Source organism: Podarcis melisellensis, assembly GCF_964234715.1.
Source record: "Podarcis melisellensis genome assembly, chromosome: 2".
NCBI classification, from domain to species: domain Eukaryota; kingdom Metazoa; phylum Chordata; class Lepidosauria; order Squamata; family Lacertidae; genus Podarcis; species Podarcis melisellensis.
Genome location: NC_138529.1, coordinates 39,774,609 through 39,790,039, shown reverse-complemented (window position 1 = coordinate 39,790,039; position 15,431 = coordinate 39,774,609). Strand labels below are relative to the sequence as shown.

Here is a 15,431-nt window from a genome sequence, read left to right as displayed (position 1 = left end):
TGAGCTACCGTCCCTCCTCCCCGAGGGCACCCTAGAGTTAGTGTGCGTCTGCCTCTGTTTATGTCAGACATTTCAATTTAAGTTCGGTTTATTTTCTGAAGTGCCATTGGATTCCTTTCTAGAATTGATGGGCCTGGGCCTGCAATTGTGGAAAGCAGGATTTGTGACACTTTGTTTCTGGAGAAGCCCCTGCCAAAGGGTGCATTAGAGGGACATAAATACTGGGAAGGTGTGGGAGCGGTGTGGCAGTAGACAGTTTGGTTTTGCTCAGAGAGCTTCAAATGACCACTCAGTCTTGTCACTCACTGACGGTCTAACTACATGATGGTAAATGCCTCACTGGCAATTTGGTTGGTGGTTTTTATCTAATATTTTGTGTATGTGTGGGAAGGGAGAGAGACCTTCATGCTGTAGGCCAAATTAGGCCCATCAGTCCAGCCAAACATGGCTGCTTTGGCTGGCCGCACCCACCTGCCACTCACATGATAGCATATGACATCAGGTGCAGGACTAGTAAAGCCATGACTGCCAAGGAACAATTGGGAGTGCACAAGTGTTTGGCAGCAGGGACTGTCTGAATCAGCATGGAATGCAAACTCCTTTGTGGTCAGTTCCACTTAGGAACTTCAATCCAGAGTGAAGCAGGCCCCAGCAGAAAGCAGCAGGTCTTGTATTTTTGGCAGTGTATTCTGTTCAAAGCAAAAAGCAAAAGTGCGAGAGAAGCAGGAAAAGTGGGAAAAGAAAGAGAAGCTTCCTTGTTTGCCAATTTGAAAAAGCTGCTTGATGGTTTATTACTATTACTATTATGCATTCCTTTCTGATGTGATTTGTCAATGGGTTTCCAGCGAAAGTCAGGAACCACGTAATATGCCATCAATTATCCTTTGCTTCATCTGAGGACACAGAGATGGTCACAGATGAGAAACCTTACTAGTTTGCATTTGAGCATTCATGTTAAAATATGTACAACTGCGCATAAAACCATAGAACTGGAACTAAAAGGACATCAATGGGAACTAATAGGCTATTCTGTACCTGAGGTATGCCCAACTTATTCATCAGAGTATGGTGTGTTTAACTTTGCTTACTGTTTAAGAACACTGTAGAAGTGATCAGGAGGTATTTGACAGTGTTAAGAGTTTGTGGGTGCTAGACACCCTAAATTCCTGGATTCAAGAATCCTGGAAATTGTATTTACCCCTCAAAGAACTGTAGTTCCTAACACCCTTAAAAAACTACCATTCCTAGGATTCTTTTTGGAGGGGAAGGGTGTGTGTGCTTTGAATGAATGGTGCATATGCAGCCTAGGTTAGAATTCTATGCAACATTCTTTGACACGAGTTCCCTCCCTTGAAAAAAAATAGGCAGTGGTTAACCTCTGAGTATTTATCCAGATTATTACTGACTGTACCTTCTTTGCTTAAATAGTGGTACAAAAATCTATACAACTTGAGTCTAACCATTGGGCATATTTGAGAAGCCTGAAGTTCAAAATAATTGTTATCATTAACACTATTTATGCATCTGCAGATGCTTGGGGGCAGAATCACTTAAGGTTTGCTCTTGAGCAGCATTTCTTTCTCCCCAGATTGGGAATGTCCTGCTCAGGCTTATGCATATCACCCTTGTTTCTTCTAGCTCCCTTACTATTGGTTTTACTGGTAACAAAATCAATCCCTTTATCAGCCTAATCTCATTCTCAGGCCAATCGTGGCCAGGGTCTGTTTATATTCTAGCAGAACTTGAAAATGTAGCCTTTAAACTGCTGGTATGCCTATTGGTCATGTATGCACAGGATGAACTATGCTGATTGCTGGAGGTCTCCGGAAAAGATTCCTGTGCCCCCCCCCCAGTTTCCTCACTGAATCAGAATTTCCAGCAGCAGCACATTCTGCTCATTTGAAATTTAAGGCACACTTTGGATGTGATTGCAAATGCTGAACTAAATTCAAGGTAGCATGCCTTCACAACTTCTTCTTGCCACAAGGGAATTTCTGGCAGTAACACAGTTTGTTCTGTTCAGGGGACGTGTTGGGATTTTGCTTTGTATCTAGGCAGCTTATTGCAAATTCATGGGAGCAAGATTGCACCAAATAACAGGCAAGTAACAAAACGGCCCTTTCCTTGTACACGAAATCTCCTCCCACTTCACCAGGCCATGGCCACCTGCCCACTCCAGCAAAACAAAATTCCAACTTGCATTTGCAGAGATAAACCCTGAATAATTTATCACATCCTTTTCCCATGGAAGGACAGTGCGCAGACTGTGCATGTATGTGACATTTAGTGAAAAAGTACTGTTGTTAGTTTCTTTGCCAGTCCCCCATTGAGAGGGTCAAATGCAAAAGCTTGTTGTTTCAACTTGCTTTTTACAAAAAGGCAAATGTGTTCTGAAGCCTCAATGAGAAAGCCCCTCCTCTCTTTCTTCCACAATAAATATTCATAACCAGGGCTACAAAGAAGAGTCACATGGCTATGAGCAAACATGAGTTGGGAGGCTATATCTAGCACAGCACAGCCCACATCTCAATGCCAGCTCTAGTCTTTTCTCTCTTTTTTGGAGCAGGGGGGAGAGGAGATGCCTTCAGTAGGCCTACTCCCTGAGAGATCCCACATCACCCTTCCTTCCATCTCCACTGCTCATTCACATACTATCCCCCTCTCTGGACCCAACCTACAAAACCACCCAGAGGGAAAGCACAAGGCTGGATATTCCTACATCTCCTCCTCCCCTTGTTACTGCTTGCATACTCAGAGAGGGCAGGTGAAGGGGCAGTGACAGCACTGAGCAGCAGCAGCAGCAGCATGATCAAGAACCCTGGGGGAACTGCAGTGTCCCTGAAGGTGCCCAAATACTCCCATCTCTGATGCCAGTCCTGCCTCCCCTCAGTACTCAGTTCTGATCTAGCTTAGAGCCATCTTGTACTTCTGTATTTCCACCTTCTCTGTCCTCTCTTGCACTGAGGTGTGATGTTACTTTCTGTTTTGTTAAGTTGTCTCTGCTGTTACATAACCTTACTCTCCCTAGGAAAGTAAAAGGCAATGCTTCATAAAATCAGAAATGTCATCTCAGTTTCTTTTTGAAACTGAGTAAAACGGGGGGGGGGGGGAGTGCCAGGAGCCTGTTCACTTAAAGTAATGCCTAAGGGTAAGGTGTTGTGTTCTCAACTCACAATCTAAGCCCAGGTGCAATTGCTCTTTTGGCTCTTCTCAAATCCATTCTTTAGAGATTGCAAGCACCATACCCCATTGCATCTCAGTTTTTGGGTCCCACCTATGGACAGGAGGAAATTTTAAATGCAGGTATTTAAATGTTTCAAGCCCCCCTCCCCCCCAGTTTTAGAACAGATTGCAGATAGGAGTGCTTCAAAATCAAATGATATTCAAATAGGCATGTGAGACCTTGCACACACGATTGTGAGAAAAACTTCTGATACGCCAAGTAACATTCACGTACTAGTAGCATGAAAGTTTCTTGCAGCCATGCCTTTAGGTGAGGGCAGCAGAGTGTTCAAAACAGTCCAGCTGCAAAGAAAGTGCAGAGTGGGTTACACAGAGGGACAATAAAGGCTTTTTCGCGGACTTCCCAGCAGGAAGCCAATTAGGAGACTGTTTTCTTCAACTTTATGGAATGATAGCAGTTCTGAATATCCTAACAGGTCCTAATTAGATTGAACATGGTTACTTCCCTTGTGAGCTAAATTGGGGTGCTATCATCTGGACAACTAGCTTCTATAGAGCTTTTATCATCATTTTAATTTGCTGGCTCAAAAGGGGGAGCGTGTCTTTAAAAATACAAAACAAAGAAAAATCCTGTCTCTTACTATTATTTATACCTTAAAAAAAAGATTCACAAGCAAATTTAATTCTGTTCAAATATTTGGAGCTGAATAATGCCAGAGGGTACTTAATTTCAACCACCTTTATTTTGGCTCAAACCAAAATTGCTTTGGTTTGCCTCTAAGTTGAATTAATTAATGACTTTGCTTAACTTCAACAGGAAGGCTAGGGGGGAAATGAGCTGGTAGACTTGGAGAGTCTGTGAGATTCTGGGACGTTTATAAGTAGCTCATTGCATAGCCACAGAATACTAAAAGGCAGGATTTGCCATGAGACACCAGTGCTGAAGCCACTGCTTCATGGGCTATGAAAAGAGGTGGCTACTTATTTGCTTCCTTCCTTTCAAAGTGCAAAAATGTTAACAATTTCCTCCTAAAAATCTTCACTGAAGCCCTCCCTCCCTCCCATAACTGCTTATATCTTGTTATTTTATTCATAACCATTATGTCCCAATTGCATTTTAAGAGTGCCTTAACTACAATGGGCACTATACAAGCTCACTATCTAAAAATATTCTGTTTTGTGCTGTGTTTTAATCAGTGTACATATGCACTCATGTCCGTTTGCTAACTTGTAAAAAAAGGGTCGAGGGGAAGAAATACAAACTGAAAACTGCAGCATACAGCACATGCACCAAATTAATCCCAGAAATTCTTCAAGTTAAACCGGAAGGCAGGCAGAATGAAATGCTGGGCAGAGCCAAACCACAGCATAATAATGAAATTGAATGGGGGATGTTGGGGGGGGGGGAGAAGAGATTTGCTCATCCCTAGATTGTACTCATTTCTCATACTGGGCACGTCTGATGTCTGGGCTTGAGGGAGATGTGGGTGAATGCATAAATAGGCATGTGGAGAAGGTAAAGCAGCAGCAGAAGGTTTGGGCCGAATCTGGTGGGGCATGGAGACACCTTTACACTCCCAGGTAACCATCGCCTTCTGATCAGACGAGTTTGCATCCAAAGGGAATAAACTTCCCTTGCACCTCAGTGTGCTTGCGCAGCACCACACCTGGACTGGGAAAGGCAAGAGATGGTTTCAGTTTCCTGGGCTGTTTAATCTCTTAATTCTTATGCATTGTTCACACCACTCCTTCGCCTCTGCTGCCTGGACACACATGCACCCCACCCCCCTTTCGTCCCCAGACAGCAGATGGAATGTCAGTGTCTCAGGCAGGCAGTCACTTTGATCTAGTTCACTTCCATGCATTTGTAAAATATTGTAGACTTCTTTTTCCAAGGTGCTTGGTCCAAGGTGCTTGGCCTCTGGTTATGGTCCATTAGGGTCACTAAGCAAATGGACGAAAAATAAATAATAAATCATTTGAGGCCCTATTTGGTACTTAACAGAACCAGCCAAACAGGACTTCCCTTTGACTCACAAATCACCAGTAGGAACCTAGCAATTCCCACTGCCTTCCCACCAATCAATTGTCATTTTTATTTATTTTGGGGGAAGGAGCAGGGGTAAGGAGTGAGTCTGGGGGTTCCTATCCCAAAAGGTGATATCACCGTCCTGCCACCTTCAGCCATCCTTGGAAAAATCCTTCTTTCATGGAGACTCTGGTTAGTCATCCTCTTTGTTGAAAGGCACTTTGGCAGCAGTACGTGGAAAAATAAAAAAATATGTTTTCAAAAGATCTTTTTTAAAAAAGTATTCCACATAGAAACCCAAAACTCCTGAGGATAGAGCTGAAGAGGGAGAGGAAACATATGCTGTTCTAATAGCTAGCCTTCCAAACATTAATATGGTGAAACCATATTTCTGAGCTTTGGGGGGGGGGGAGTTTTCTGGGGTGGCAGTTCGTTCATACCGAATCCTGGGTGTAACTGCATCCATATGTAGTGCATGGGTATCTTTGTGATAAAGGGACGTTGTGCGGAAATGTGCCCTGCCAGGGTGGCCATAAAACTGGATAGAGGGGGAAATGAATTAAATCTTGTGAAGGAGGAAAGTGACTGGATGGGTCACACCCTTCACAAAAAGCAGAGATTAAACCTCGTAAATCTTCAATATTAAACTCAGATGTAGCAGGTAAACCCCATAAGCTTTCTAGTCCCACTTCAAAAGTAAGATTTTAATAATAATAATAATGACAAACTTTGCTCCAGAGAGGGGTTGAAACTAGAATGACCTGGTCTAGGCTTAGATACTTTCAAAGAATGAAGGACCATATCAAACATATTTGTTCAGGGCCTGTGGACATCTGGAGAGGATGGGAAGGTGAACGAGGGGAACTCTCAGTGAATTTATTGAATTTTCCTCTGTTCCCAAGTCTCTGACGTATTGTGAGTAAGAAAGCAACTCCTAGCATTTGTGGGGAGAGATTGTCTTGCAGTCAAACCTCTGGGCAATTGCAATCAGATATTGTTGGTCCAAGCAATAATTCCTAAAGAACGTAAAAAGTTTTGCTACATGTCTGGGAATTTCACAGTGAGCAAGATTTCTTGGTTTGTGTGTGTGGCGCTGCATCCACGTTACAACATCTAGGCGCAGTTAAGAGCCCTCAAATAATGTGTTTATAAATGCGTAACTTGTAACATTGTGGAGGAAATACAAGAGGTTTGTGCCTCCTCCCTGATTGTGACCCTTGCCAGTTTCTCAGCTGCCTGAAGTGCTGCAATGCCACCTGGTGGCTGGTTAACAGCACAGTGAAGAACAGAGCCTTGGCCCCGCACTCAAAGGATATGCATCTATCCTCAACACAGCATTTAAAAGCCTTGTAAGAATGGAGGTTGAGAAGGCAATGGCAACCATACTGCTACAGGGTAGTAGGTAAGGATTTGGTGGATTCTGTTTTCTATTCTTTATTGATGCAGTCCTTTCTCTGGAGACGTCTTTCCAGCACCACAGGTGTTCCTGGCTTAAATAGGCCGTATCCTAGCTCTGCTCATTGCTCAGCTTATTGTCCAGCTATTTCCCAGAAGGCTTGGGCTGTGTAAATTGGCCATGCATGAAGGTTTCTTTTTCCTGTTGTTGTTTTTAAATTTCCAAGAAAGATGACTCCTGGCTGACTTGGCCTTCTCTTCTCTAAACAAGAGTTTAAAAGAAGAGTTTACAAACACCAAGTCTGCTGCTTATTTTAATTGCACAGTAAGGGCCGTGAGCCGATGGCAGCCTGGGGACCCCTGCCCTCTTCTGCTCATATACTCCCAATGGTGCATGCCTGAGATATTTTTAGCGAGGAGCTGGACACACGCCACACCATGTCGGAAACTAGTGTCATCGGGGGCCCAGGCAGCAGCAAGCTCAATGTGAAAGCTGTGACTCATTTTATTTTGTTCTCCCCCTCAGGGGGTACATTGCTAGAGCACAGCAGGCTTGCAGAGCTGCTTACGGGGCACCTGCTGCTTGCTTCATCCACTTGCCCCCAGTTACCAATCCCAATCCTTTTGCCCATTGCATTTTTCCTGGTGCCAGGGCTCTGTCTAATCCACTTTGCTTGTGCTGATTTGACTGGGAGGGGGGCTTTGTAGCTCACAGCACAAGCTCAGCCATGAATGGAACAGAGATGCTGCCCCTGGTGGAATTTTCCCTCCTTCCCTGCTGAGAGAGGTTACCAACCCTGTTAACCAGCTGGCTTGTCAGTTCCTTCCTTTAACCGAATGCTGACTTGTTCCCTTTCTACTCTGACAGGCTGTGGAAGGATGTGCCAGCAGCTGTAGGATTGTCTGTGTTACTATCGCAGGGGGGCAGAAGGCTAAATCCAGCATAATTCAGGATAGGTTGTCCTCATTTTAACTGAAGCCAGAGCCCCCCTCCCACCATACTTTAAAGTTTAGCAGTAAACTACTGCTTCCAAGCATGGCCAGGCTGCCTTGTATCATTTTGTGCAGTACAACTTTTCTGGTAGAGAATCGGAGTGGGCCTGTGGTTTTGGGGCTAAGAAGCAGGCATATCATTGTTGCTGAATGTTGCTTGTAATTTTTCTATGTGGACTAGTCAGACAGGTCTCTATGAACATAGGAAGCTGCCTTACACAGTCAGGGTTTCAGGCAAAGAACTTCTCCTTCTACACCTGGAGATGCCAGGGATCGGACCTTTGTGACTTGGGTTTGCAATCAGCAGTGCCGCACTGGGACTACAAGGTGAAGCAGGGAGGTTGCATGACAGTGCAGCGTATGCTTTTTTAAAAAGCAGTTAGTTGATGGCAGCATCTTGAGATATACAGTGGTACCTCGGATTACATATGCTTCAGGTTACATACGCTTCAGGTTACAGACTCCGCTAACCCAGAAATAGTGCTTCAGGATAAGAACAGAAATCGGGCTCCGGCAGCGCAGCAGCAGCAGCAGCAGGCCCCATTAGCTAAAGTGGTGCTTCAGGTTAAGAACAGTTTCAGGTTAAGTACGGACCTCCGGAACGAATTAAGTACTTAACCCGAGGTACCACTGTAATCCAAGTATAATTAAAAATATTCAGTGCCTTAGATTATCACAGTTTGAGACTAGGGTTGACGTATTTCAAACAGTGAAAATCCGGACAGAAAAGTTGTTGAGTTTCAGGGTTTTTTTGGCCCAAAGTTGTTGAGCTTCTTGGGCAAAAATCACTATTTTAATGGAAAAGCAGCAACGTGGGATGCCATATGTCCTGATTTTCCCGATTTCCACCTGGACACTGCTGCCAACTGCGGTATTCTGGATATGCCTGGGAAAATCTGGACACATGGCAGCCCTATTTGAGACAAGTGATCTCCAAGCAAAAGAAAAGTCAGTGCCAAAATGTTCATAAATTGATCTGTCAACCAATTGGGGGGGGGGGGATTTGTATCACTCTTGGGTATTTGGGAAATATTTATAGTGGTCAGATTCATATAAGGTTTGCTGATATTTGCTAGAGCAGGTAGGGTCCCAGATGTAAGAAGAAGCCATTTAAAATTATAGTGACTCCTCTTGGTGCTAAATAGCGAAGTGATGGAAATGAAACTGATTGGATTATACTCAGCTTCTCGATGAAGCAATTTCACTCACAAAGGAAACAATAAAGAGGAATGTCAAACTCAAATGGATTAGAAGGCCAACTTCACCACCCACCACATACAGATACCAGACTCGCTTAAAAAGAAACAAACCCAAAAATGCAGTTCCACCTGAATTTGATACCAGATCATTATGTGGAAGAAATAAAAAGTGTTTGCCTCTGAACTTTCTCAGTGTATTTCCTTCACTGCAGAGCAACCTGAACAAGCCCCAACATATCTAGGATTAAGGAGTAAGACTTCCAAGCTTACAGGAAGGCTTGAACCCCAGCACCTTGCTTTTCAGAAGTTAACCCTTGGCTCCCTCATCCTCCCCCCAACCCCTCCATCCAATCAAAGTATTTTCCCCATTCCAGTCCATTTGAGTTTGGCACTCCAGAGTTAATTAATAGCCATTATCCCTTTTCCTCCAGACCAGAACCATATTTTCCTCCACCTGCCCCTCCCTACTGAATAGTAGGAAACTGCCAGCTCCCACACAAAGCAGACTCCGGTGCATCTCATTTTCCTATACCTGCTATCCATGTTGTTAATGGTGAGGCCTGTGGAGGTTGTTGGTATGGCATAAGAATTCCTAATGGCCCTGTTCACACAATGCCCTGGTAGATGCTGTCTTCTGATCCTGACAATTTAAGACACGGGGATGTTAATTTTGAGAGCCAGCCTAGGGGAAGAGTATAATTGTGGAGTTAAGAAACATCACTTGATTTTAGATTGCAGGAATTGTTTTCCTCCTGGAAGATCAAATATGCTTGAGTTTGGAACTTTTAGTATTTTAACTTTTGTATGATTTAAAGTATGGTCATGATTTTTTCATATCTTTATTGTTTTATCTTTTTGTAAACCACTTGAGGGTGTATGAATTTTATGGAATAAATAAAATAACATAAAGAAACACAACCTTGTAAAAAAGAACACCAAAGATCCAAATCATTTTAGCTTCACTGGATTTTAAATTGAACTTCCTACAAATACCCCTTGCTCTCTTTATTTTCAACAACTTGAAGCACTCCAGCCAACAATCACCCTACTCCCACATATCAAGCAATGCTCTGCTTTCCAAAATGATTTAAGATCTTCCCCCTTGTCACATCATTTACTGTGGGTGTGACTCTTCTCAGTTGTCTAATCTGGCAGAGGAAGAATTCTCAAACAGCCACTTCCCTTTTCAGCAGTACTTAGCCTATTTAGGATGGAGCTGAACAGCCGCCAGCTTCAATTTTTGCATCAAAATTGTGCTTTTGACAGCATAGAAACTTTACAGATTGATTGCCCACTTTTTCTGTGTGAAAGAAAAATTGTTCTCAAAACAAGGGGAGTTGCTCTGCAGCCCAAGAGGGGTGAAGCCCATGGATAAGCCTGGAGGAACTATGCAACCCCAGCTGAAAGTGAGTCTTAAAACGGACCATCCTGGGAAGCTGTTCAATGCCACAGCAAGACTTGGAGGGGGCACACCAGAAGAAGTTGCTTAGTTTGTGGGGAGCCAGCTCTAGCTCAGTCCTTTTGGAGACTTACATGAGCACTGCTCAGGTCTTTCAGCTGAGTTTCCTCAACCTTTGTATCCATTTAGGATAAAGGTTCTGTAGCCTATAAGGAAATTTAATAAAAGTAATTGGCGCACAGCATATATCGTATTTATTTTAAGCAAAGCTGTGAATGGTTTCTACCCAGCATTACTAACACTGAACATTGAGATTTTAGGTTGGGGCTGTTTATCTCACCATGAAAATCTTGTGGGTTTGAGATGATTTGGTTAGTCTAACAGCGTCTATGCTTGTGATTTGATTCACCCATCTGTAAACTTTTCGCCGGGTCACCCGATTGCCTTTTCATTTCTGTATAACTATCACAAGTACTTCTAGGAAGGCAGGGCATTTTTTAAAAGACCCTTACTGGCTGCTACTGGAGATAAGGCAGTAGACTGGTAGTCTATTCATCCTACCCAGTGTGACAAATCTTGCATGCTTATGAGCTAGAAGCATTGGGTTAAAAGGTAGGGACTCTGCTCTGTGGGGATGCATTGCAGCGAGATTCTTTTCACAGGCTAGCCCCAGTACATGCCAGAAAACCAAACAGTGTGGCAAAGTTCTTGGTGGGTTTTAATTCCCTTCCCCCCAACCTTTTGCTCAAAATGAAAGGGGTGCCTTTTGTTACCATGGCCACCTTTCATGACTTCAGCCAAACAAGACCCTGACTTCCTTCACATTTTATTTATTTTTTTAAAGTTCTTATTGAGCCTCAAATCCCTAGGTAAGGGAAACATGGAAACGGTTACCATCATACTTAGACTTGGAATGTGGGACACTAGCACAGACCACAGAGGTCAAGATGCCCAGCATGAAAAGAAGGGAGAGTTGGACAGGGAGAGACTTGTCTCCACAGGCAGAAGAGAGCTGGATACATTATTCCCAAATGCCAATTTGCTTAGAGCAGGCACATATGTAGTCACAGGAAATGATGAAGGGTTAAGCAAAGACTGGAACAAAGTAGTTAACCAAACTGAAAGCGACTTATTACAATCAGGAAAAATGGGATGGCTTCTCTCTTTCTCTCGAATGCACATTTCGGTCACCACTCCAGAAAAAATAGGCAGGATCAAATGAAATCTGAATGCAATACAAGTAAGGGCAACTCTTCTCTTAAAACTAAACCCATGACCATCTATCAAGGACAAACAGACCAGTTACTTCAATGACAGACAGATGCTGATAGTCCCCCACTGCCTCTCCAATGACCTTCCAGTTTGGGAAAAGACTCTGAAGTACAGGCAACTCCTCTCATCTGCTGATTATATACATACAGTCTACCCATTTGAAAATACTGGATGAATACTCAATCCCATTTAAAATATATATATAATGGGTCATTTTCCAAAGAGAAGGCATTGTAAGGGAATCTACGACATATCACACTTTTTGTAGGTAACATAATGCAGTTGGGCAATTACATCCCCAGCATCCCTCTATCAAATCAGTTACCCCATAAAGGACAGTAAGAACATTTCTATCATGTAACTTACAAGTCTGTCATTTACAGCAATGTGACGTCCTTCTAGACTGCTGTTGGTTAACCACTGCTGTTCAAGCAACATTTGCTTTGTCCTTGAGAGGAGAATTGGGGTGTTAAATTGATTGTCCCTGTTCTTGGCTTTCTGTTCCCAGCTGTCCAGATCCACATCCTGAAAGCAGATAAGGCTGGAGAATGGTGGAAGTTCACAGTCAACATCATCTCTGTGTACAAGCAAGGGACAAACCGGATACGGCGCGGTGACCAGTTCCTTTGGATACGCTCCAAGGACATTGCCTGCAAGTGCCCGAAAATCAAACCCATGAAGAAATACTTGTTGCTGGGCCACGACGAGGATTCCCCTGACCAGAACGGCATCGTGGCAGACAAAAGCAGCCTTGTTATACAGTGGAGGGACACATGGGCTAGGCGACTGAGGAAGTTCCAGCAACGGGAAAAGAAGGGGAAGTGCAAGAAAGCCTAGGGGGAGAGAACTGGAGATGGGAAGAGAGACTGAACATACTGCTTTGTGTAGGACTTGAAGCAGACGCGAATGGGATTAGGGTCACTGGCAAGAAGCTCACTTTGCATTATGTGTGACGGGGTGGGGGGCAAAGGAGGGGTTAATAACTTCTGTGAGACATGCCAATTATGTACCTCACAATACAGAAAAACCACAAAATTTAGTGAGAAGTGACAAGTTTAGGACAGCCATGCGAGACCCTACTCACCATAGTAACAAATGTTAGGCCAGTTACTAGTTCCCATCATCCCCTTTGACTTTCCTTCTCTCTTTATTTCTGTCTAATCAGAAGAATGACCAACTGCCTTAAGTTCTCTAACATCAACTAGTCTTAAAGTCTAGGCACAGAAAGGACTCAACCTGTCACTGAAGCAAATATAAAGAGAGATGTTGAAGTTGCACAGAAATTGCCCTTTGAATACATCTCCTCCAAAGGAGATTAAATCACGTTCTTATTGGTTGGAAAGATGGAGCATATGGATCATGGCTTGAAACCAATTTCTGGGGCTACAATCAAATGAACAGCAAACTAGCAGCCTGAGTAGCTCATCCATTATCTGTCATGCAGCATTTAATGGACTGGGTCACCTTTTTATAAGAATATAATGAAAGTTCACAGAGATATAAGCTACTTACTCTGCATTCAAGGCAGTCAGTAGAGGGGTATGCTTTCTTGAAAATGCAGCCCCAGACTAAGGTCTTATTGCCTGACTTTAAAAGGCACTCTGCTAAGGAAAGAAAGCTGACAGCTATGAAGCATCGATGGAGCAATTGAAATAATAATTACTTAATAGCGATATCTGAAAACATGACCACCACCGATCTAATGGGTAATCTAAAGAATTAGTCAAATATAAATGACTCTCATTTTTTTAGGAGTTGTCCTTGCACTGCTGCTTTTGTGAATAATAGCCCTACCCTGAGACCACTGGATTATTATTATTATTTTTAAATGCATTCCCTAGGAAATGAAATAAACTCTGTCTATAATTTTAAGTAGTAATAACTTCTTTAGACACCCACTAGACTATCAATACTCATCTCAAAAGCAAAAGTTAGCACTGATAGATTCAAACTGACTCTACACACACACACACACACACACACACACACACACACACACACAAACAAAGCTACCACTTTTGTGCCTCTCCACAGCAATGGTTATTAATCTCTCAGTGTAAGATCCATTCAGTGCTTCCCCTTTTACCAGGAGGGTTGCTGAGCTGCAGACAATCCTATGTGCTGGCTCTGTCTGCAAGGAATGAATTGACAAAGATGTGTACCATATCTGCTCCAGGGAACACCAAGTGGGAAAAGACACAAAAGAACAAAAGTGTTACTAATGCTTACATGGAGCAAGAAGTGTCACTTCGGACAAGGAAACTCATGTTTGTAAGAACCCAAAATGTAGCTTTAATTAACGTATGTTTTGCAGCCAATAACATACCTAGAATAAAGGAAATGCCCTCTCAAACACTCCCACAGCAGCTCTCTATGCTTTCCTTCCCCTAACCTCCATTTGAAGGAGATTTTTGTTCCACTCATGCAAATCTCCCATCAGCCCTAACTTGCAAACTAGGACTGTCTAGGCAGGCGGTTCACGCGTGAGCTCAGGGACGCCTGCTCTGCAAAATACAAACTTCCCCAAGATGTTTCCTATTAGGAAATATGGAAACATCCTTTTAATGACATTTTCCAGTGGTTTTGCCTTGTTTTATAGCAATTGACAATATTTATATAATGACATAAACTACCATAAAACAAACTGTAGCACAAATAGGTGTAAAGTGGCCAGATGCCGGGGAAGCCGAGAATAGGGGGACAGGAGTTAGGATCCCTGGCTGAAGGCAGGGGGTGGGAACGAAGTGCTCTGACTCAACTGCTCGGCACACTGTTGAGAGTTTCTGGGCTCCCACTTCTTTATATGAACCTAGTTGCTGAAAAAGAAATATGCAGAACATTCTCACAGCTGAGGTACATTTATCAGTGTTGTTCATACTGGCTCTCATTTTAGATTCAGAGGGAATTAGTTTACCTACTAAAATAGAAGACAAAAAAGAGCCAAGCCAACAACTGAAACAAAAAGTGCTTGTTGCCATGTCCTGTTTCAGCCACACACTGCCCTGATCTACTCATACTGTGAAATTAGGTAGCATAATATAGATAGTGGGGTTCTATATTTTAGAGTGACGCCCTCCATAAAATACTCCCTGAACGTAGAAAAGTAGCACAGCAGGAAGAACTAGAACCATCCTGACATGCTAGTTTGTCTCCTTTTTTTTTTTTAACTTGCAGGGAATTTTGCATGCCGGCAGCATTCAAAATGGTTATTTTCTCACCCACGTGTAGTACAATCCATTTTATCACCTCCAGATTCTACCCCCTAATTCTGCTGCATGACAGAACCAAAGTAAGTAACTCTGGAAAAGCTGCATCTTATTAGGTCATTGGTTTTCGAACTTCCTATCTTGAGGATACCTGTTCTACACTGATTTGTCCAATGAGGAACTGTGCACTCTGTTGTTGTGCAATAACCACCATGATCGCTGGGCCTACCTGAGAGACGCTCCCCAGAGCCCACGCAGCATTCTACTCAGTCTGTGCAATGCGAGCGAAGAGGACCTGCTTCTCAACAGGAGAAACCCTGAATAACCTTCTAAGGAACTCTAGGATTCCTAGGACCACAGTTTGAAAACCACTGCTCAAAACTCTTCAAATGCCATCAGCTTTCTTGTGTTAGCAACATGTTGAAGTGTAGTGTATTGAAAGAGCAGTCTGTAAAATCTTAGCACTGATATAGACTCTGAATACAGGCCCATCAGTGATAAACATCAGTGGTGAGGTAGGTACTCCTGTATGGAACATTCATTTTTTAAGTAGTAATTGCGTTTAAAGCTGAACTGAAACCCTCTGTTGTTTAGCTTCACTTTTGCTACTGTTGAATTTTTTTTTTAAATTCATGGTTTCAAACGCCCCTCTCAAAATGTCATCTATTTTTCATATAGAACCTAGACACTAAAGAAAACAGAGAGCCCTTCAAAAAGCCTGGCTTTTATTTTAAAATCAATGGAACGCAGGGGTT

General features: G+C 43.0%; 2 protein-coding genes across 11 annotated transcripts in view; one reads left to right on the top strand and one right to left on the bottom strand.

The window, feature by feature from the left end:
• The window catches only part of NTN1 (netrin 1), a 127,566-nt gene that overhangs the window by 110,172 nt on the left and 1,963 nt on the right, over positions 1-15,431 (top strand). For 3 of the 4 annotated variants that reach the window (XM_081895208.1, XM_081895207.1, XM_081895209.1), the window contains one exon: positions 11,979-13,823. In XM_081895208.1, coding sequence (XP_081751334.1) covers positions 11,979-12,307 — 329 coding nt within the window. In that variant the 3' untranslated portion in view covers positions 12,308-13,823. Of the gene's footprint in view, positions 1-11,978; positions 15,192-15,431 lie in introns of those variants that run through there. The other variant, XR_014164227.1, reaches the window with a different exon arrangement.
• On the bottom strand, positions 6-11,980 carry LOC309360921 (uncharacterized protein). Of its 7 annotated transcripts, XM_081895908.1 has the most exons (5): positions 11,837-11,980; positions 10,333-10,404; positions 9,332-9,447; positions 3,458-3,525; positions 6-3,274 (listed from the first exon to the last, which is right to left on the bottom strand). In XM_081895908.1, the coding sequence occupies exons 2-5, from the start codon at positions 10,381-10,383 to the stop codon at positions 3,177-3,179; spliced, it is 333 nt and encodes a 110-aa protein (XP_081752034.1). In that variant the 5' UTR covers positions 10,384-10,404; positions 11,837-11,980; the 3' UTR covers positions 6-3,176. The 7 variants fall into 7 exon arrangements, 3 of the variants coding, with proteins under 3 accessions (XP_081752034.1, XP_081752033.1, XP_081752035.1); XM_081895907.1 differs by having other exon boundaries at positions 10,333-11,980; XM_081895909.1 differs by lacking the exon at positions 10,333-10,404 and having other exon boundaries at positions 9,332-9,439.

Excerpts from the sequence above, each read along its gene's own strand:
- LOC309360921 (XM_081895907.1), bottom strand. The coding sequence starts at position 10,383 with ATGGATACAAAGGTTGAGGAAACTCAGCTGAAAGACCTGAGCAGTGCT. Across the intron at positions 9,448-10,332 it reads AAGACCTGAGCAGTGCTCAT|ATTGTCAGGATCAGAAGACA; the intron begins GTAAGTCTCCAA and ends CCCGTGTCTTAA. Across the intron at positions 3,275-3,457 it reads AAGAAACTTTCATGCTACTA|GTGGGACCCAAAAACTGAGA; the intron begins GTACGTGAATGT and ends TCCTGTCCATAG.